A 24,604-nucleotide genomic window follows, 5' to 3' on the forward strand; every position below is an offset into this window, starting at 1 on the left:
TTGAAAAGTGAGGCGTGAAATTTGAAAGTAATACTTCTCAGAGAAGTACTATTTCAAAGATTATTATGAGAAAATGAATAATTAATTAATATATAATTAATTATTAAATAATTTATATATTAGTAAATATATTTTTTATCAGATTCTTATTTTTTTGTATTCTCTCATTATTCTGTAATAACTTAATCCATTGTTGATTAATAAATTATAATATTTTAATTTAAAAGTTATTATTTTTATGTACTTTTTGTATTTACTAATAATCTTTTAACTTTAAATTAAGAAAAAATATTAAATTATTTTTATTATATAAATAGTAATTAAATACTTGCTTTTTTAATTAAGAAACCCTAAAAATACTAGAAATCAAAAAACTATTCTCAAAAATTATAATCAAATTCTTTAAAACGATTAAATTATTTTCAATATCTCGTATTATCACAAAATTTCACAAAAGATATCAATTATAAAAAAATTAATAAAATTCATCCAAAATCCACAAGAATTGAATTATTTAAAATAAAATTTTCATAATTTATTATATTTCGAAAAAATTAATTATTTAAAACAATGTTTATAAAACTCTTATCAAGAATTCAATTATTTTGAAAAATTACATAATTTTTCACAGAAACTCAATTCTTTTTAAACGTTTTAATAAAAATTTTTACAGGAATTCAATTATTTTTAATGCAATATTACAGAAATTGATCAAAGAATTTAATTACCTATTTTAAATACAATTGTAATTAAATTTTTTAAAAATAATTCACTTATTTTCATAAATATTAACATGCTTTTAGGAAATTTTATACGGAGAGAGAATATATATTAAATTTTGTAAAAATATTTTTAAATTGGGGAAAAAGTGCAACAAAGCGAAATTTTGGTATAGAAAATACTAAACTTTAAAAAAAGTTTTGTGAAATTCATTAAAGTTAGATTGGAATTTAATTAATATTCTTTATATTTGATATAATTATACTAAATTTCACATAAGTTTTTTTAAAGTTTAGTATTTTTTATATCAAAATTTCGCTTTGTCGCACTTTTTCCCCAATTTGAAAATATTTTTACAAAATTTAATATATATTCTTTCTCCGTGTATTCTTTTTAAAAAAACTTTAATGAAATGCCACACAGACATTCAGATATTCTTAAAAATTGTAAAAGAATTCTTTGTAAAATTTAAATATTTTTAAAAACTTTTTTCAATTTAATGATTTTCAATGTTTACTATTTTCATAAATTTGCCAAATAGAATTCAATCTAAAAAAAAATTTGATAAAATTCTAAAGAAAAATTCATATATTTTATGAATAATAATTTTTTTTGAAGAATGTGAATTATTTTTAATACCCATTTCAAATTAATTAATTGAAAAATTCAATTATTTTCATAAACAAAGTTTTCTACAATAATTGAATAATTTAAAATAAAATTATCATAATATTTATTAAATTTCGAAAAAATTCATTATTTAAAACAATGTTTATAAAATTCTTATGAAGAATTCAATTATTTTTTAAATAACAAAATTTTTTATATAGAAATTCAATTCTTTTCAAACATTTTACTAAAAGTTTTCGCAATAATTCAACTATTTTGATTTAAATAAAAAAATTCATCGCAGGATTTCAATTATTTTTAGTACAATTTTACAAAAATTGATCAAAGAATGTATTTTTTTAAAAAAAAATTTAATTTTAATTCCTCGAAAAATTAAATTATTTAAATGATATTTTTTAAGTTCTTTGGAAGAAGTCAATTATTTACAAAAATATTAGAATGTTTTACAGGAATTCAATTATTTTTAAATATTCTAATAAAATAGATCGAAAGATTTCAATTATTTTAAATACAATTTTAATTAAATTTTTTTGAAATAAATCAATTATTGTTTTATATTTTAAAAAAATTCTTCCTAAAAATTCAATTATTCACATAAATAATTTTTCGAAAGAATTCAATTATGTCGATAAATAACAAAGTTATTCCCGAAAATTCAATTATTTTGATTCATTTTAATAATATTCTTTTCTCAATTACAAGAATTCAATTATTTTTAAAAGTAAAAATTATGTAGTGATTAATTATTCATTTTCTCATAATAATCTTTGAAATAATACTTCTCTGAGAAGTATTATTTTCACATTTCACGCCTCACTTTTCAAGCAAGCCGAGGAAAACGAAAAAGAGGCTCATCGACGAGAGCAGAAACCGGACGTATGAATGTGTGTGTGCTCATATGGAACCGCGAGAGTGGGGATTCGTTTCGTACGCCGCCTGGCATCGCTGAAACTGGTAAGGTACCTTCTCTCGTGGAGCGTCACCTCAACGACTTTAGGTTAAGTGCAATTAATTTATCCAGTAAATATTATCATCATTTAAATATTGGCGCCATCATGAGAGTAGTCGCACTGCGCAAACTCACGCTACTGCGCGCACTAGCGCTGTGCGTGTTTTATCATGTTCTGCATTAGTGTGTATGGATGGACGCATGGTGAAAGAAAAATTCTCCCGCTATTGTATATTTGTATTGGAAAAAGCACGTGTTATAATAAAAGAATAGTTTTTTATGTAAATTATCAAAATTACAAAGGAAGACTTATTTATTTTAAAATAAAATACTGTGATATTATTAGTGTGATTCATGTGAAAAAAATATATTATGGACTTAGAAAGATTCAATAATTATTTTAAATAATGACGATCATTTCATATTGGAATATTATGTCGATTGTACCTGCTTGTCAAATTTAATTTTATATTGGATGCAAAAATGGCCGAAAAAAAGCTTAAGAAAGCATTTCTGAACATTGTTTTACAATCATGGGACCGTTTTGAGGACATTATTCTGACACAAGAATTTTTTGAAAAGGTAAGTGCCATCACTCATTGCAACAAAATAGATTTTTTTCTGAACTTTAAACTAATTTCTGAAAGATCTGTAAATTTTTGTGGACATTTTTTCCACTTTAAATGCTAAAAGTCCTGTACGTTTAAAGGAAGAATGCATTTTTTAATCATTACATTTTTAAAAAATATTACTTTAATAGGAAAACAATAAAATTAATTGAAAATTTATCAGAGTGTCTCTAATAAGGATTGAGACAAAAATTTCCTGACTTTTCTGACTTTTTTTCAGAAATTTTACTAATATTATTTCCGCTTTCTTTGGACTGACATTTAACAATAAATTAAGATCTAACAATGTATACAAAATGGTGATAAAACCATTTAAAGTTAATTAAATTAAAAAATTTCTAAGTTCACAATAAATTTTAATTTTTGAATAAAATTGAATTTTTCTTTATTTTGAATAAAATTCTCTCTTTCCCTGACCGATATATGTCTGTTTATCAAATTAAAATTTTTCTATTACGTCAAGCAATATTCTTTTGTGAAAAAGTTCCCTGGAATTATACCCAGAAATTCAGGGAGTAAAAAGCATTTTTTTATGATACGGAGAAACTGTAACATTTTTACTATTAGAAAATAAATTTAAAAAAACATAGAAGAATTACTGAAAGTGTAAAAAGGACTATTAAGTCTTTTATTGAAAATTAATTAATTTATCATTATTTAAAAATTAGACTGTCAGATAAATTAAAATAACATCAAAATATAATTTGTTGCAGAATGGAATAAATCAAATCTTGTTTAAATGTTTAAGTTATTACTAAGTATATAAATATACGAATATAATTGGTAAATATGTTAATTATATAAAAAATAATATAGGCAAGTTTTCAATGTCGAAGTGATGAGACAACTTCCAGTTGAAACAATTGCATGTACACTGGGGTCAAAAAGTTTCAGTACATTTGTACTGATTACTTTTAAATGCTTGCTTCACTTCAAATTCAAATATGTCTGTAAAAATAGATGTTAGAGCTATCAAAGTAGGATCATTTTAAAGTTCAATAAATTTAGAGTCAAATAGGCTAAGATATAACAAATTTAATAGTGTAAATATTGAAAATATAATTCTTTAAAGTTAGAGATTTTTCGTAAAAAATTTGATTTTGAAGTCTAGAATTCAAGCGCACGCCAATTGAAGAGAATTTTTTTTTAAGATTTGATAGTTGCACAATATCAAGTACAAATTCCATTCTTTAATTCTAGACCAAAATAATTCACATATATTAAGTATTTTCTTCAAATTCTATAAAAATAACTTCCCTTGCTCTCGAAATTTTTCAAAGAATATTAATTGCAAATTCGTCTTTTTTGTTCATTTGTTTTTTCAATTAACCACACTTTTGAAAAAATGTGCACCTTTTTTATTAAAAAATAAAAAAATAGACACCTAGAATGAAAATAAGGAATAATGATAGAGTTAAAATTTGTAAAATTATAAGAAAAGGGATAAATTTCATGTCAACAACTTAAATTTCCTAAGATGAAGATGTTCTATATTTTTCAAAAGTGTGGTTATTTGATTGAACAAGTGAATGAAAACGACGAATTTGCAATTTATATTCTTCGAAAAATTTAGAGCAAGAGATATTATTTTTATAGAATTTGAAGAAATTACTTAATATATGTGAATTATTTTGGTCTAGAATTAAAGAATGAAATTTGTACTTTTTATTGTGCAATTATCAAAACTTTAAAAAAAAATTTCTTTAATTGGCGTACGCTTGAATTCCGGATTTCAAAATCGCAATTTTCACAAAAAATCTCTAACTTTAAAGAATCATATTTTTAATATTTACACTATTAAATTGGTTATATCTTAGCCTATTTGACTCTAATAATATTGAACTTTAAAATGATCCTACTTTGATAGCTCTTACATACATTTTTACAGAAATATTTGAATTTTAAGTGAAGCGAGCACTTAACAGTAATCAGTACAAATGTACTGAAACTTTTTGACCCCAGTGTATTAACCTAAAAAAACACAAAAAAGTGTTAAGAAAATTTAGAAGTTTATCGAAAATACTTTATATTTCGTGAGTTCTTATTACATTTATTATTTCCACTTTATCCTAATTAATTGATTAAAATAATAAAATTAGGTTATTTTATAAACAAAATTTTAAAACATATTTCAACCACAAGCTTCAGAGTCTGTCCCCTATTTCCCTAAAAGTCCCCTTTTTTAATTTTGACCCCTAAACGTTCCCTATTTTGAAAATTTCCCCTATTTTTTTTGTTGCAGGAAATCAATTAATTTTCAATAAATTTTAAGTAATTCTGCAAAAGAATTCAATTATCTTGATAATCAACAAAATTCTCTCCATGAAATTAATATTATTTTAAGGATTTTCAATAAAATTCTTTTCCGAAATTCAATTATTTTGATAAATATCAAAATTCTTCTCAAGAATTCAATTTTATTGTCAAAATTTTTTATTTACATTCTTGTCAAAATTTATATTATTTAAACAAAATTCAATAAAATACTTTGCACGAATTCAATGATTTTTATAAATTTTAATGAATATCTCGTCAAGAATTCAATTATTTTTGTAAATAGCAAAATTTTTCGCCAAATATTCAATTATTTTCAAAAATTTAAATAAAATTGTTTGCAAAATTTCAATTATTTTAAAAAGTTTTTCGCAATTTAATGTTTTTAAATATTTACTATTTTCATAAAATTTATCAACAGATTTAATTATAGAAAAAACTTGTTAATACAATTCTACGAAAAGATTTAATTACTTTCATAAATAATAAAATTTCATTTACGAATTTAATTATTTTTATCGCAGAATTTCAAATATTTTTAATACAATTTTAAATAAATTCCTTGAAAAAGGTCATTGTTATTAAAACTAGTGGAAATAATTCAATTTTAAGAAACATTCAATTATTCAATAAAACAATAAAATTTTTAGCAATAATTCAAATATTTTCATAAATACCTTTTAATTCGTCTCAAAAAATCAATTATTTTCAAAAATTTTTATGTTATTTCAAAAGAATTTAATTAGCTTGATAAACAACAAAATCGCATAAATTCTTCTCATAAAATCAACTATTGTAAGGAATTTTAATAAAATTCTTTTCAAAAATACAATTATTTTGATAAATATCAAAATTCATCACAAGAATTCAATTCTTTTAAAAAGGAATAAAATACTTTGCCGAAATTCAATTATTTTCAAAATTTCTTAAAAACTCTCGTGAATAATTTATTAAATTATGTTTATAAATAGAAAGGGAAATTCTTCTCATGAATTTAATTATTGTCAACATTTTTTTAAAAATTTTTCTGAAGAAGTCAATTATTTAAAAAAGTTTTAATAAAACTCTTCTCATGAATTTAATTGTTTTCAACAATTATTATTTAAATTCTGCTCAGAAATTCAATTATTTTTAAAAAATTTAATAAAATTCTTCAAAAAGTTTTCAATTATTTTCAAAAATTGTTATAAAATTCTTTAATATAATAAATTTTATTAAAATTTTAATTAAATTCCTTAAAAGAAATTAAATATTTTTAAAAGTTATTAATACAATTCTTCGTAAAAATTAAATTTTAGGAAACATTCAATATTATTTATTTTTTGTATGTAAATAATTGATTTCTCGTAGAATTAAATTATTGTTTTTCGTACTTTTAACTAACTATTCTGTAGAATTAATTTTTTTGAAAATGTTTAATTGAATAATAATTGATGTTATTGATTGAAAGTGGAATTTTAGTTAAAAATTCTAGAAAATGTTAATTTAATTGAAATGATACAAATAATTTTGAAGAAATTACAGTAACAATATTCTTATAATAATAAAATAATGATTTTGTCAGTCGGTCATTTCTGATTATTAGGAGTTGTTTAATTTGAAAATGTTTGAATTAAAAATTTTTGAACATCTTAATTCCAATGAAAAAAATGATTAAATTTTTATTTTAAATAAAACTATTGATGTTTTCGAATAATTTTACTTTTAAGAAATTTGTAAATAAATTTAATAGAACATTTTTTTGAGTATCTAATAATTTTGTGAGTGAATCAGAATATTCTTTAGGGTTAGGGAATAAGTTAAAGTTATATTTGGAAATCAGGGAAAAGTCAGGGAAAAATAAAGTAAAATTTTTGTAGCAACCCTGTATAAATAAATTATATTTTTTATCTTTATTTAACTATTTTTTATGGTCCCCTAAAAGTCTCCTATTTTTAAATTTTCAGTTCCCTATTTCCCCTTAAATGCTCTTTAGAGGCATTGTGAAGCCTGCAACCACTATTTCAAATTTTTCTTAAATTTAATCATTAAATGTAACCTGGTCTATGAAAAGGGACCTTACGTGTCAAAAAATCATTTTTTACTTTTTTGTTGATTCGGATAGGGTTTGAAACGCTCTTTAAGATGGTGAAAACCAAAAAATCATAAGTTGATTAGATGTTTAAAAAAAAAAATTTAAGTCAAAAGAAACAAGAGTAAAAATACGAAAAAACTGATTCTTTGTTATTATACAAATTAAAATAACGAAGACGATAATTTTTTATTATTTAGAAAAGTTGCCAGTTTCTTTGACAACTGTCAACAGTTAAAATTCAAATTTGATATCATATTCGTAATCAGCGACCTCAAAAACCTTATTACTGTCTTTTTTACAAAAAACGATCACTTTTTAGAGAAGTTGACAGCTGTCAACTGTCAAATTGTCAATTTAACATCATATTCGTAATCAGCGACCTCGAAAACCCTTACAAACATGTGTCACTTATTTATACTTATTGTTGCTAGATAAAAACTTAGATTACTTTTTCTATATTTGGGGAGTTTGTTATTAATTTATATAAACAATTAGTAATAAAAAATTTTCATTACTTGCATGTTTTTATTTAGATACTGTGATTCACGGTGAAGAAAATAAGCCTAAATTGATTAAAAAATATTAATATTTAAGAAAGTAACAAGGGTTTTTCTAAGTTAAACTTTAACTGCTTTTTTCTCGAAAACTTGTTTTCGCACGTAAGTTCCCTTTTCACTGTCCAGGTCACAAATAATGATAAATTAATTCATTTAAAATAACAGACAATAATTCTTTTCACATTTTTATTAATAATACTGTTTTTAATTGAATTTCTAATGAACAAAAATGTGACGGTTCTCCGGTTTTAAAAACAAAATTTTTACTCCTGACAAATTCCCAGGAATTTCTCAAAAATCTCTATAGGGTTCCCCTGGATTCTCTCTCTGGAAGTGACTCCCGAGAATTCCTAGGTATAATTCCCGTGAACGTTTTCACATAGGTTTTTATAATAAACAATTCCAATATAAAAAAGAAGTAAACAATTTCTAAAATAATGTGATACTAAAATTTGCGATACTTCTTTTCTTAATAATTATCTTTTTATAAATGGTTAATTTATCTTTAATTTATTTTACAATGTACAAATTTTATTTTTTTACATTTATAAGTTACTTTTCTCTAGGGTGGTTGCATCAATAGTAGATCAACTGCTAGAAAAATAGTCTTCAATGTTAACGTGTTTGTATTTAAGGGGTTGCACCACTTTGACTCCACCAAAATATACACTTTTTAAACACTTTCTCTTAAAGAATAGAATTTTTTTAAGAAAATTAAAATACAGTAGGGTATTATACTACTTTTGAACTACAAAAAAATATTAAAAAATTTTTTTTTCAAAAATGTCGATCTGTATTTTTGCCTAAATTTCGTTACTTACAGTTGTCTAGGAAATTTAAATATTAATATTTCGAAAAATCTTCACGTATTTCGCTAGATAATTATATCACAAATAAAAATTTTTTATTTTAAAGCGAACATCGAAGATATGCTCTTATTCACATCCTTAGAAGAAACATTGATTTTTGTCACCACATTAGTAACTAGGAGTTCGACTTAAACATAAAAAATTTGTCAAATTGTAATATTAAATACAAACTCATAAGCACAGATGACCATTTTTATGGCAGTTGATTCACTACTGATGCAATCACCCTGTAATAATAAACATTTTTTGGTTTATAAGAAATTCTACGTTGGTGAAGTTCTCACAATGTTTATAATCGACAATTGAGAAGAAATAATATTTTTTCTTTAAACTTTTGTCTAGTAACAAAACTTTCACAATATTAAGTCAATAAAAAAAATGTGTACACAAAAAATATTGTTTTTAATGTAAAGATGCTTTTATTTCTAACAATTGTTGATCAGATCATGAGAATTATAAATTTCACCAACGTGAGTTTCCAAATAATAATTTTGTGTTTCAAGGTTGCTGGAAAAGCGAAGGTGAAATGTGATAATTTATTGAAAAGTCGTTTATATAGGATATGGAAAAATGACCAGGAATTTAAAAAAATTGTTTCCTTGGAATTGGAGGGAAAAAGCCAATTAGTTTCCATTCACAACTTTAATCTTATTCCAATTACTGCCGACGACAATGGTTTATTTCGTGCTCTGTCGCTTGCTGCTCATGGGACTCAAAAAAATTATAGAGAAATCAGACAGGAAATTCTTGAATACGTAAAGGATAATTGGAATCAGTTTTTTGAACTATTAAAGTCTACATGCGTTGACTACAACACATTCGAAGAGTATGAAAAAAAAATGCGAAGAGATGAAGAGTATGGGACTGATTTTGAAGTCAGCATGTTCACAAATTTATACGAGTATAAAGTAAACTTATACATTTTAAAAGAACAATCACAATTACAAAAGGTTAATGTCTTTATTCCTGTTGACAACCATGATTGTACAGAGTGCATAAATTTATTACTTACACACGATCATAAAAACAATGAACGACAAAAGCATTTTGATGTATTAGAAGAAAAAGAGTCAAGAGAAAAAGAGTCAAGAAAAGTCGAGAAAAGCTTGAAAAATAGCAACATAGAAGAAGATAAAACAGTCAACTCGATTAAAATAAATAAAGAATCGACTACACATGCCGAGAAAGAAATCAATGTTCTTGAGAATGAGAAAAGCAGAAACGTACGTATTAAAGATAATGACATGAATGGAAAAGAACTTGAAAGCATAGATTGTAAAAATCCTAAAGACTCGACAAAATTTGGTTTCGACAAGGAAGATGTAAATAGTGAACGTAGCTTGGAAAGTTTAGGTACACATTCTCTGCTTGAAGATTCTGAATCATTGGCTGCTGATTGTGATTCTTTAAATTCAAAAATGGTCAACTCGATTAATACAAAGGAAACTGATGGACAATTATCTACTGACGGCGAAAAGGAAATCAATTTTTTTGAGAATGAGAAAAGCAGAAACGTATGTATTACAAATAATGATATGAATGGAAAAGAACTTGAACACTTAGATTGTAAAAATTCTAAAGACTCGACAAGGTTTGATTTCAACAAGGAAGATGTAAATAGTGAACGTAGCTTGGAAAGTTCAGGTACACATTCTCTGCTTGAAGATTCTGAATCATTGGCTGCTGATTGTGATTCTATAAATTCAAAAATGGTCAACTCGATTAATACAAAGGAAACTGATAAAACATTATCTACTGACGGCGAAAAAGAAATCAATGTTCTTGAGAATGAGAAAAGCAGAAACGTATGTATTACAAATAATGATATGAATGGAAAAGAACTTGAACACTTAGATTGTAAAAATCCTAAAGACTCGACAAGGTTTGATTTCAACAAGGAAGATGTAAATAGTGAACGTATCTTGGAAAGTTCAGGTACACATTCTCCGCTTGAAGATTCTGAATCATTGGCTCCTGGTAGTGATTCTTTAAATTCAAAAATGGTCAACTCGATTAATACAAAGGAAACTGATGAAATATTATCTACTGACGGCGAAAAAGAAATCAATGTTCTTGAGAATAAGAAAAGCAGAAACGTATGTATTACAAATAATGATATGAATGGAAAAGAACTTGAACACTTAGATTGTAAAAATCCTAAAGACTTGACAAGGTTTGATTTCAACAAGGAAGATGTAAATAGTGAACGTAGCTTGGAAAGTTCAGGTACACATTCTCTGCTTGAAGATTCTGAATCATTGGCTCCTGGTAGTGATTTTTTAAATTCAAAAATGGTCAACTCGATTAATACAAAGGAAACTGATAAAACATTATCTACTGACGGCGAAAAGGAAATCAATTTTTTTGATGAAAAGAAATGCAGAAACGTATGCATGAAAGATAATGACATAAATGGAAAAGAACTTGAAAGCATAGATTGTAAAAATCCTAAAGACTCGACAAAATTTGATTTCGACAAGGAAGATGTGAATAGTGAACGTAGCTTGGAAATTTTAGGTACTCATTCTCTGCTTGAAGATTCTGAATCATTGGCTCCTGGTAGTGATTCTTTAAATTTAAAAATGGTCAACTCGATTAATACAAAGGAAACTGGTAAAATATTATCTACTGACGGCGAAAAGGAAATCAATTTTTTTGATGAAAAGAAATGCAGAAACCTATGTAATACAGATATAGACGTAAATGGAGATGAACTTGAAGTCTTAGATTGTAAAAAACTTCAAGATTCGACAATATTTGATTTCAAAGAGGAAGACTCAAATAGTGAATGTAGCTTAGATAGTTTAGGAAGACATTCTCTGCTTCAAGATTGTGAATCATTGGCCGCTGCTTCAAGTTCTTCTAGCTCAACTTCAAAAAGTGAAATAAACCTTAATGAAAAAATTGACACTTCAATTCCCAAACAGCAAAATGTTAGTAGTAATAAAAAAAATATTCATTATGCAATTGATATTGGAACTTACAAGGTTCCAAGAACTAAATGGACACATCCAGATGAAGGTCATTACTCTCGAGATGCTGTTCGAGAATCTTTAAAATTAATTATGCAGGATGATGTACAGGTGTCGTGTCCTTTAGGCTTTCAATCTATGCGAGAAAATGATAACATGAAACACAGTATTGTAGCATATGCAAAATGTAATAGTGGAAGTCACAATCAACATTTCAGGTTTGAAATCAACAATTTGAACAACCCTACTACTCTTCTCATTATTCGAAGTGATAATGAAATAATCGAATCTCATGAAGAAACAAAAATTTTAAAATGTCAGCAAATTCGTGGAGAAGAGCGTCAAAGAGCGAAAGAAAAACTAAAAGATCAAAGTGCTAGAGATTTTTATCGTGATAGGATTCGCAAAACGAATATAGAATTGTGGGATAAGGGACATCCACAAGGTGTCGTGAAAGTAGATACAGTTCATAAAATAACGTCAGAAATGAACAAAGACAGTAACTTAGAGCTAAAAAGCAAAAATTTGCAGGACCTGTTTCAGTTGTGCCTAAATGACAATGATTTGAATGATCCTTACGTTCAATCTGCAGGATTACCCCTCAGGGTAGTAATGTTTTCAAAGAGTCAAATTAGAACAATTGTCGAAACTCTGTTAGTTCTAATTGCACACTTAGACTCGACTGGAGGATTTCTTCGTCGACCATACAATTGTAATCAGATATATTACTATTGCATTGTCTGTCGATTGGTAGAGTCTGTTTTTCCAGCTGCTGAAATGATAACATGTCAACATGATACAAATTCTATCAGTAAATTTTTGAAAGATTTTAAATCGTTTGTTTGCAGTTTGTATCCAAATAATGACAACATATGGCCTATATTCGCAGGAATAGTAGTTGATTGGTCCTGGGCAGCCATGACCTCAATATTGCTTGAATGGAACGCAATGTCAGTCGAACAGTATATACAGGTAACATATGATTATGTAACTGAAGGAAAAATACCTTCAAGAATAACATTTTTGTTATCATGTATTGCTCATCTCATGCATACCGCATCGCGTTATATAGATAAAAATTTTCCCAATTTAAAACCAAAAAAAGAAATCTTTCTAGAATTTTTCAGCTTGTTGCTATTATGCAAAAATGTTATCGAGCTAGACACAATTTACGAAAATGTAGCCCATATTCTTCTAGCTAAAGACAAAATGAACGCGATAGAAACATTGGCATCTTTGAACGGAGTTAAATTAAGTAAGAAAAGTGAAATTTCAGATCTTGGAAAAGAGTTTACAGACTACGAGAAAGCAAAAGAAGAAATGATTGCAGAGGCGGAATTTGAATTCATTTATGAAAAATCGACTGCGAAATACAGTACCTCGCCCTTTTACAAAAGGTACTATTCGAAATTCATTGCGATAGAAAAAGTTTTGTCAGAGGAAGAAGCTTCTATTGAAATCGAGGACATTTCAAACGAATTATATGCTCCGAAATTTTTAGAATATTTGACTCTTGAATTTATGCCCTACATCTCAATATGCGGAACGTTGATGATCAGTTTAATAGACGAAAATATTTCAAGAGTCAGCAATGCTTATGTAGAGTCATACAATAAAGTCATCAAGCATAAAGTTTTTAAAAATCGAAAACAGAACACAATTGGTAAGGTAGTTCGTGATTTAAAAGCTAATGTCCAAGATATGATGAAGGAAGCGAGTTTAAAAACGTCGATAGGACCAAAAATGAATCTTCATTCGAAAAAATCACCGCTTTATCCTGAACCGGAAGACAATCCTTTCATTAAAGAAGTATGGAGTGATGGGAAAGAAAGAAAACCGAAGAAAAAAGAACACTTTCGAATGAATTCGATTAAACGAATGGCGAAAAGGGCAATAGAAGAAAGCAAAAAGGAAATATTTAACAAGCAGTATTTACGACAACAAAAAAATTTACAGAGGAAAGCAAAATCAAAGTCAACGAAGCAAAAAGAGAAGGGGAAAAAATTCCGAAGGCTTACAGATGTTGTAGAGAAGGAAGATAAACATGTGTTCACAAAATCTTCTAAGAATAAAATTTTAATCGATGACATTTTTAAGACATTGAAAGAAGAAAAGGGAAGAAATGAAAAAGATTCAAATTCAATGTCAGATCACTGTTCTTTGGAAGGTGATGAAAAAGAAATTAGAGTGAAAGAAGAAATGATAACAGAAAACAATGTCGATTTGATGTCTCTCGAAAATGATCAACTGAATGACATAAACTGTTACCAAAGTACACCTTGTTCTGTTATGCAGGAAAAAAATTCGATGTCCGATTACAATCTTTTGAAGGATTTAAAAACGAATATCACTTACATTGATGGTGATATACCTATTATGAAAAATGGCAGTGTAAGTGACCCATTGTATCTGCAAGGGAAATGCAAAATTACGATTTCTGAGACTTGTGCATTTGATAGCTTTTTGGTGTTAGTCTTACAAGCTTTGACTGTAAGCAAAGAATTTAATGATGTCGTTAATAATTCGAATGTTCCAGTTGGAAACTTATCCTTGAAGATTCTAACAAATGGTAATATTGAGACGGAGCATTATAAAGATAGGTTCGAAATTTTAGGAGACCTCCCAATCACTAAAAAAGAAAGAAATACCCGAAATTTAAAATCTTTCAACTGCAATAGCAACGTGGCACATTTAAGTGAATATTTATTTCAGAATTTGCCTCCATCACATACAGTGCAAAAAAAATGTGGAACATGCCAATATCAAAATGAACGTAAGAACATTCACACTCCCATCAACGTGAAAATAGTTCTTTCAGTTAATGACAATCGCATTCAAAGGGCAATCGACGATATTCGTAATGATCTTAGAAGTACTTGTCCTAACTGCAAAAATGAGATTACACTAAAAAGAGAATACGGTTCTCACATTTTGATTGATTTATCGCTCATGTCAGATGATAGTTATTTGGAAAATTCGGAATCTCGAATACCTTTTTTTTTAAAGACGATAGATCAAACAATTAAGGTAGAAGCAGAACAGTATTTACTTGTTGGAGCCGTTAATTATATTTCTTCCGCATCTACGAAAAACAGTGGTCATTATACTGCATTTATTTTTAATGGTCAAAGTTGGTGTAAATATGATGATATGGCACAAAGTAAATTAATGGCCAGTAGTGATGAAATAATAACACCTCACCTATTGATGTATGTTAAAAGCTAAAAAGACAATTGGGAATGAGTGGGAATATATTTATTTCTAGTCAAATATGTATTTCTTGTAGCTTATTTAAAATGGAAAAGGTAAATAATGTTGATATCTGTTTAAAATTACTTTAATATTTATAGACGTTGCTAGACATAAACATTCCATTAATAATATATGTCAAGTGTACTTACATTTGCTTGAATTTTTTTTTTAATTTAATTTTTTTTTGAGGGTATCAAATTGTTGCGATGCAATGTTTTGATATTTTTTTCAGTCAAAAAAGTTCAATAGAATTGGAATACAGACTAGAGCATTCTATAGAACATGTAATATAATTTAACTAGAAACATTTTATCGAGTTTCTGCTAATTTATGAAACTGAAGTTACCAACGATTTTGATGTGCAAAAAGAGAAAACATTTTTTCAAGGCCAAAAAATAACCAATTTTTGTTAAGCACATTCTAATTATAAAATTTTCAACAGAATATAATATAGTTATTGGAAAAATAAAACAAATTTTCTGTTCAAATTCTATAGAATATTCAATTAAAATCAGTCTAGTCCAATTCTATACAAATTTTTTGACTAGGTTTTCTCAATTTGACATCCTTCGAAAAATAATTTTTTCATTAAAACATAAATTTTTGTAAATTTTAAAGTACATGTATATTTTATTTAAACTTTAAATATAATATAAAAATTCTTAAATATATTTTTTGTTTTACTAAAGTGGAATAACTTTTTTAAATCCAACATAAGTATTCAAACAAATCATATTTTTCAACAAAGGTGGAAAAAATATTTTGTTTATATTAAGATAAAAATTATGAATTTAGTTAATGCAAAGTAAACAATGCAAACTTATGTTTGAATTTAAATTAAGTATAATTTTTTTTAATAAACTAATTTGTTTTTATGTTTAAGATTTTCTATACTAAATTTCAGGTATGAAGATCAGCTGCCTGTGTTCGAGAAAAGAATAGTTATTATATTCTATCTCAAATGTTGATTTTCATATAATACAGATTAGTAGTAGTTATATTTCTTAATCCAACTTATTATTTCAATAAAAACTTATTTTAATATTTTTATTATTTTAAGTATCGTAATTTTCAAAAAAACACGTATAATATTATATTAAATTATTTGATTACCGCACTAAAAGAAATGTATAATAACAAATAAACAAAGTAATTAAAATAAAAAAAAGGTTTTTAAAAAAGATGAATGAACTTTATTTTTGCCTCAAAACAGCGTATTTTAATTTTAACAATTTGCAAAAATAATTTTAAAAATAAAGCATTAAATCGCAGCCTTATAAGTCTAGAGCTAAATGTAATAGTTATTATAAATCATTTAGTTAAACAAAATTTTTTTGTATTTCTTTTAAAATTTCTTTTTTTCAGTAATCTTCTAAAATAAGTGGAGATAAAATTAAAATTTTACAAAAAGCCAAAATTTAACATTTAACATGAATTTTGAATTAATAGGAGAGAGCAGGGTTAAAAGTGACGGGAATTTAAGTGCCCGAGTTCCGTTAATTATATCTCAAACCAAAAAAAGATTTTAAAAAGATTTAAATGTGGAAAGTATTGCGCAGACGCTAAATATTATCTTATTTATATTATCTTAAGAACTTACTGACCATTTAAAATAAATTTTTTTTATAAGCTTCTGTTTGTATAATTCAAGATTTTCTTTTTTTATTTATTAACTTATTCGAAATGTCTTATTACAGAAAGGAACAAATAAAAAATTTAAATACCTACACCTTACAATTATGATAAAAAGTACAGAAAATAATTGATTTTTAAAAAAATTGAATGTAAAAATCCAGAATTACTTTTTGCAAAAATAATTAATTATAATTTTTTTAAGGTTATTTAATATTTTTATCAATTTTATTTTTATATTTACATTCGAATTTTTTTTATTACAAGTTTTGATAATTTAATTATTTTCAAAATTTGCAATAAAAATTTTTTAAAGGTATTATGTATATTTTACTTGCAATTCTCAAATTTTGTCAAAATCCGAAACAAAAACCAAAATCACCGGTTTCCCCGACTAGAAATCTTGTACATTTTTTAAAATATAGTTTATGACATTACAATAAGTGAATACCAGAAGAAAAAAATTACAACCGAGGAGTAAAATTGTCAATTTACATAAAATTCCATAATTTTGGCAAAATCCGTGACAAAAATTTTAATTTTTTTTTAATGCTTTCTGATATCACAATAACTAAGAGGTAGAAGAAAAAAAACTGCCGGAGTGTTAAATTGTCAATTTACTTGAAATTCTAAAATTTTGTCAAAAATCCGTGAAGAAAAAAAAAAAATCACCACTTTCCCCGATTCAAAATTTATTGGATTTTTTTAAAAATGGTTTGTGATATCACAATAAGTAAATATCAGAAGAAAAAATTAACTACCGGGGCGTTAAATTGTCAATTTACTTGAAATTCTAAAATTTTGTCAAACTTCGTGAACAAAAAAAAATAAAATCACCACTTTCCCCGATTAAAAATTTATTGAATTTTTTTAAAAATGGTTTGTGATATCACAATAAGTGAATATCAGAAGAAAAAATTAACTACCGGGGCGTTAAATTGTCAATTTACTTGAAATTCTAAAATTTTGTCAAACTTCGTGAACAAAAAAAAAATAAAATCAACAGTTTCCCCGATTCCAAATTTATTGAATTTTTTTAAAAATGGTTTGTGATATCACTATATGTGAATATCAGAAGAAAAAATTAACTACCGGGGCGTTAAATTGTCAATTTACTTGAAATTCTCAAATTTTGGCAAAATCCGTGAACAAAAAAAATTAAAATCACCACTTTCCCCGATTCAAAATTTATTGGATTTTTTTAAAAATGGTTTGTGATATCACAATAAGTAAATATCAGAAGAAAAAATTAACTACCGGGGCGTTAAATTGTCAATTTACTTGAAATTCTAAAATTTTGTCAAACTTCGTGAACAAAAAAAAAATAAAATCAACAGTTTCCCCGATTCCAAATTTATTGAATTTTTTTAAAAATGGTTTGTGATATCACTATATGTGAATATCAGAAGAAAAAATTAACTACCGGGGCGTTAAATTGTCAATTTACTTGAAATTCTCAAATTTTGGCAAAATCCGTGAACAAAAAAAATTAAAATCACCACTTTCCCCGATTCAAAATTTATTGGATTTTTTTAAAAATGGTTTGTGATATCACAATAAGTAAATATCAGAAGAAAAAATTAACTACCGGGGCGTTAAATTGTCAATTTACTTGAAATTCTAAAATTTTGTCAAACTTCGTGAACAAAAAAAAAATAAAATCAACAGTTTCCCCGATTCCAAATTTATTGAATTTTTTTAAAAATGGTTTGTGATATCACTATAAGTGAATATCAGAAGAAAAAATTAACTACCGGGGCGTTAAATTGTCAATTTACTTGAAATTCTCAAATTTTGGCAAAATCCGTGAACAAAAAAAATTAAAATCACCACTTTCCCCGATTCAAAATTTATTGGATTTATTTAAAAATGGTTTGTGATATCACAATAAGTAAATATCAGAAGAAAAAATTAACTACCGGGGCGTTAAATTGTCAATTTACTTGAAATTCTAAAATTTTGTCAAACTTCGTGAACAAAAAAAAATAAAATCACCACTTTCCCCGATTCAAAATTTATTGAATTTTTTTAAAAATGGTTTGTGATATCACAATAAGTGAATATCAGAAGAAAAAATTAACTACCGGGGCGTTAAATTGTCAATTTACTTGAAATTCTAAAATATTGTCAAAAATCCGTGAAGAAAAAAAAATAATATCACCACTTTCCCCGATTCAAAATTTATTAAATTTTTTTAAAAATGGTTTGTGATATCACAATAAGTGAATATCAGAAGAAAAAATTAACTACCGGGGCGTTAAATTGTCAATTTACTTGAAATTCTCAAATTTTGTCAAAATCCGTGAACAAAAAAATTTAAAATCACCACTTTCCCCGATTCAAAATTTAATGAATTTTTTAAAAAATGGTATGTGATATCACAATAAGTGAATATCAGAAGAAAAAATTAACTACCGGGGCGTTAAATTGTCAATTTACTTGAAATTCTCAAATTTTGTCAAAATCCGTGAACAAAAAAATTTAAAATCACCACTTTCCCCGATTCAAAATTTAATGAATTTTTTAAAAAATGGTATGTGATATCACAATAAGTGAATATCAGAAGAAAAAATTAACTACCGGGGCGTTAAATTGTCAATTTACTTGAAATTCTCAAATTTTGGCAAAATCCGTGAACAAAAAAAATTAAAATCACCACTTTCCCCGATTCAAAATTTATTGGATTTTTTTAAAAATGGTTTGTGATATCACAATAAGTAAATATTAGAAGAAAAAATTAACTACCGGGGCGTTAAATTGTCAATTTACTTGAAATTCTAAAATTTTGTCAAACTTCGTGAACAAAAAAAAAATAAAATCAACAGTTTCCCCGATTCCAAATTTATTGAATTTTTTTAAAAATGGTTTGTGATATCACTATATGTGAATATCAGAAGAAAAAATTAACTACCGGGGCGTTAAATTGTCAATTTACTTGAAATTCTCAAATTTTGGCAAAATCCGTGAACAAAAAAAATTAAAATCACCACTTTCCCCGATTCAAAATTTATTGGATTTTTTTAAAAATGGTTTGTGATATCACAATAAGTAAATATCAGAAGAAAAAATTAACTACCGGGGCGTTAAATTGTCAATTTACTTGAAATTCTAAAATTTTGTCAAACTTCGTGAACAAAAAAAAATAAAATCACCACTTTCCCCGATTAAAAATTTATTGAATTTTTTTAAAAATGGTTTGTGATATCACAATAAGTGAATATCAGAAGAAAAAATTAACTACCGGGGCGTTAAATTGTCAATTTACTTGAAATTCTAAAATTTTGTCAAACTTCGTGAACAAAAAAAAAATAAAATCAACAGTTTCCCCGATTCCAAATTTATTGAATTTTTTTAAAAATGGTTTGTGATATCACTATATGTGAATATCAGAAGAAAAAATTAACTACCGGGGCGTTAAATTGTCAATTTACTTGAAATTCTCAAATTTTGGCAAAATCCGTGAACAAAAAAAATTAAAATCACCACTTTCCCCGATTCAAAATTTATTGGATTTTTTTAAAAATGGTTTGTGATATCACAATAAGTAAATATCAGAAGAAAAAATTAACTACCGGGGCGTTAAATTGTCAATTTACTTGAAATTCTAAAATTTTGTCAAACTTCGTGAACAAAAAAAAATAAAATCACCACTTTCCCCCATTAAAAATTTATTGAATTTTTTTAAAAATGGTTTGTGATATCACAATAAGTGAATATCAGAAGAAAAAATTAACTACCGGGGCGTTAAATTGTCAATTTACTTGAAATTCTAAAATTTTGTCAAACTTCGTGAACAAAAAAAAAATAAAATCAACAGTTTCCCCGATTCCAAATTTATTGAATTTTTTTAAAAATGGTTTGTGATATCACAATAAGTGAATATCAGAAGAAAAAATTAACTACCGGGGCGTTAAATTGTCAATTTACTTGAAATTCTCAAATTTTGGCAAAATCCGTGAACAAAAAAAATTAAAATCACCACTTTCCCCGATTCAAAATTTATTGGATTTTTTTAAAAATGGTTTGTGATATCACAATAAGTAAATATCAGAAGAAAAAATTAACTACCGGGGCGTTAAATTGTCAATTTACTTGAAACTCTAGAATTTTTGTAAAGTCTGTTGTGAAAAATTGGGAACTAATGTTTTTACAATTTATTATTTATTTTTGGGTATTGGGAGTTTACTAGGGGTGAAAATAATAAAGTTTTATTGCAAAAAATTCATATCCTGATCTTTTTAGAAAGAAATTTTTTTTAATTTTTTCGTTGAATCAACGTTGGTAACTTCAGTTTCATTTTTAAGGCACATCTGATTCCAGTGATAGTTTATGCCTAAATCTCATATATTAAATCTCTACTTTAGAGATTAATTTTTTTCCGTGTAAATTTTGAAAGCTCTCAAATGCTCATTTAAAAGACAATGGACTATGCCTTTTACTACAATTAGGAAATCTTCATTGTCGATTAAAATTATTGAATGAACAAAATAAAATTGTTCACGCAATTCCGACACATTTTGACACATCAAATTAAAATGTTTTGGGGTAAACACAACGTGCACATGTTGCCACGAGGTTTGACTCAGATAATTTCGGAACTGCTCGACTGAAATATTCGGCTAATCTCGGACAGCTTCGTAACCGCTCTACGTCAGCCTGACGTCAGCCCATAGCCTGCTATGACCTGCTACTACTCATAATTTTTATTATAGTCCATAATAGGTAAGTTCTCAAATGCGCCACTGGACAAATGCGCCACCGGTCAAATGCGCCACGGATCAATTGCGCCACTGGACAAAAGCCCCACATTTGTCATATTTGAGGAAAGTGAAAAGTTTGTTCGAGAGATGGAGCTAGGTGTTCTTGGTGTAGAAATTTGTAAAGTGAATTCAATTTATTGTCAATTTCGCTCCGTATAGTGAAAATAAATTTAAGTGAATGGTTAATTAAATGGAAATTAATTAATTGTTCTATATCAATTGCGAATAACATTTTTTAAGTAAGTTGCTGTTTTTATTTTATATTAATAATAATAATAATAATAAATATTATTATTATTGTTTAAAGAAATGTGGAAATTTTTTTTAATAACTAATTTATGAAACATTTTATTTTTAAATCGTTTTTATTTATATTTTTTCTTTGGAATAATTTAATAATTGCTTTAATTTAATAATTGCTTTAATTTAATAATTGCTTTAATTTAATAATTGCTTTAATTTAATAATAAGATTTCTTGATATTTTCAAAAGATCTTTATTTTTATAGAATTATGTATTTTAATTAAATAACGAGATTAAGAATTCTTTGTTGTATTATAGTTAATTTTACTTACCTAATTATAAATTAATTGCCTTTATTTTAAATTTAGAAAGTACTTAAGTTTTCTTGAAGACTAATAAAATATAATTTATTAACAATTGTAATATTGAATATAATTTTCTAATATGAATTTCATATTTAATTAATTTTTTAAATTATATAACGTAAAAGTTTTTCTGAATTCACGTTCATACTTTTAGAAATGATAAGACTTCTTACAAAGTTTCAAATATTACGGAAGTTTAGAAAAATTATTCCAATTTTTATTTTATAATTAATGGTATTTTATTTATATTAAAAACAGTAATATTTTAAAAAGTAATATTTTTTTGGAAACGTTTAATATATAAAAAAAGCAGGCTTCGCACTGACGTACTAAAATCTATACTATTTACTCCTTTTTTTGTCAAATTTCTGACACTAAAAGCTACTTTTTTACAAATTACATTAGTTTCAATCCTCTAATGATTGAAAAAAAAATTATTCTCAATCAATTTTTTGTGATTCGAAAATGAAAATTTATAATTGTTATTGAAAATTCTTTTAAACAATTGTAAATTGAAGAATGTTCGCAATATTTTTAAAAGATTAAATTACCATGTATTGATGCGCAAAACTCCAAGGATTAATTTAAAAAAAAAGACAAATCAGTAATCACCAATATTATAGAAATTGTGTAGAATTTTCTGCCAAAATGCAGCCGAAAATCGACTTTTAATCTTAAAAATCCGCTTGAAAGCGTGAAGTTTCTAACAAAACAAGAGAAGATCTTATTTATATATTCATTTGCAATTTTATTTTTCCTGGAACTCGAGTCGATTTTCGTCTGCATTTTGGCATTAAAATAATTTTTTTGCCAATAAATTTATATTCTTAATTTTATTACAATTTTTATACTCACTTTTTAATTTTTCTATAGTTATTAATATAATCTTTCTACAATTTTTCTATAATTTTTCTATAGAATAATGCAATTTGTAATTGTTTTTGTTTATTATTTTTGAGAGATAGGATAGATATTAATTTCGCAGTAATAGAGGGGTAAATAATATTTAATACCATTGTCAAATAACACAAGCACACAAAAAAATAAAAAAGTCAAAACCCAGAGGTTACACCCCCCCATCTCCATGTTTTTGGGGTCGCTGAAACCGAATATGACCATGAAAATTTTTTTCGTCGGCCATTTTCCCGCTACCACCCCCTTACACCTGCTCCCTGGGGTTGGAATTTCAATTTTAAAAAAGTGGACAAGGGTGTCTATTCCTATGTTTTTTGGGTCGCTAACACCAAAAAAGACTACCAAAAACAAATTCTTCCCTCCCTTAACCCCTTACAACCCCCTTAACAACCCCAGGGTGAGGGGTCGAAATTCGAATTTTCGCGAAAAGTCGATTGCGGTGTCTAAACCTACGTTTTTTATTCGCTGAAACCAAAAAAGACTACAAAAATCAAATCCTTTCCACCCTCAACCCCCTACAACCCCCTTCAATAATTTTTGATAATTAATATTTAATTTTCAATTTCCCAAAAATCGGTCCGTTTTATTTAAAAAAAATTATTGCAGGGGGTAGTAGGGGGTTGAGGGTGTAAAGGATTTGATTTTGGTAGTCTTTTTTGGTTTCAGCGACCCAAAAAAAATAGGAATAGACACCCTTGTCCACTTTTTTAAAATTGAAATTCCAACCCCAGGGAGCAGGTGTAAGGGGGTGGTAGCGGGAAAATGGCCGACGAAAAAAATTTTTCATGGTCATATTCGGTTTCAGCGACCCCAAAAACATGGGGATGGGGGGGTGTAACCTCTGGGTTTTGACTTTTTTATTTTTTTGTGTGCTTGTGTTATTTGACAATGGTATTAAATATTATTTACCCCTCTATTACTGCGAAATTAATATCTATCCTATCTCTCAAAAATAATAAACAAAAACAATTACAAATTGCATTATTCTATAGAAAAATTATAGAAAAATTGTAGAAAGATTATATTAATAACTATAGAAAAATTAAAAAGTGAGTATAAAAATTGTAATAAAATTAAGAATATAAATTTATTGGCAAAAAAATTATTTTAATGCCAAAATGCAGACGAAAATCGACTCGAGTTCCAGGAAAAATAAAATTGCAAATGAATATATAAATAAGATCTTCTCTTGTTTTGTTAGAAACTTCACGCTTTCAAGCGGATTTTTAAGATTAAAAGTCGATTTTCGGCTGCATTTTGGCAGAAAATTCTACACAATTTCTATAATATTGGTGATTACTGATTTGTCTTTTTTTTTAAATTAATCCTTGGAGTTTTGCGCATCAATACATGGTAATTTAATCTTTTAAAAATATTGCGAACATTCTTCAATTTACAATTGTTTAAAAGAATTTTCAATAACAATTATAAATTTTCATTTTCGAATCACAAAAAATTGATTGAGAATAATTTTTTTTTCAATCATTAGAGGATTGAAACTAATGTAATTTGTAAAAAAGTAGCTTTTAGTGTCAGAAATTTGACAAAAAAAGGAGTAAATAGTATAGATTTTAGTACGTCAGTGCGAAGCCTGCTTTTTTTATATATTAAACGTTTCCAAAAAAATATTACTTTTTAAAATATTACTGTTTTTAATATAAAAAAAATACCATTAATTATAAAATAAAAATTGGAATAATTTTTCTAAACTTCCGTAATATTTGAAACTTTGTAAGAAGTCTTATCATTTCTAAAAGTATGAA

The 24,604-nt window shown here is 26.0% G+C and overlaps 1 protein-coding gene across 2 annotated transcripts in view; it reads left to right on the forward strand.

The window, feature by feature from the left end:
* The first annotated feature begins 2,767 nt into the window (after window positions 1–2,767).
* LOC122504196 (ETS-like protein pointed) overlaps window positions 2,768–24,604 on the forward strand; it is a 184,637-nt gene continuing 162,800 nt past the window's right edge. For both annotated transcript variants that reach the window (XM_043615136.1, XM_043615137.1), the window contains exon 1: window positions 2,768–2,881. In XM_043615136.1, coding sequence (XP_043471071.1) covers window positions 2,783–2,881 — 99 coding nt within the window. In that variant the 5' untranslated portion in view covers window positions 2,768–2,782. The remainder of the gene's footprint in view (window positions 2,882–24,604) is intronic.

This window comes from Leptopilina heterotoma, unplaced genomic scaffold (assembly GCF_015476425.1).
Source record: "Leptopilina heterotoma isolate Lh14 unplaced genomic scaffold, ASM1547642v1 Lhet_285, whole genome shotgun sequence".
NCBI lineage: Eukaryota > Metazoa > Arthropoda > Insecta > Hymenoptera > Figitidae > Leptopilina > Leptopilina heterotoma.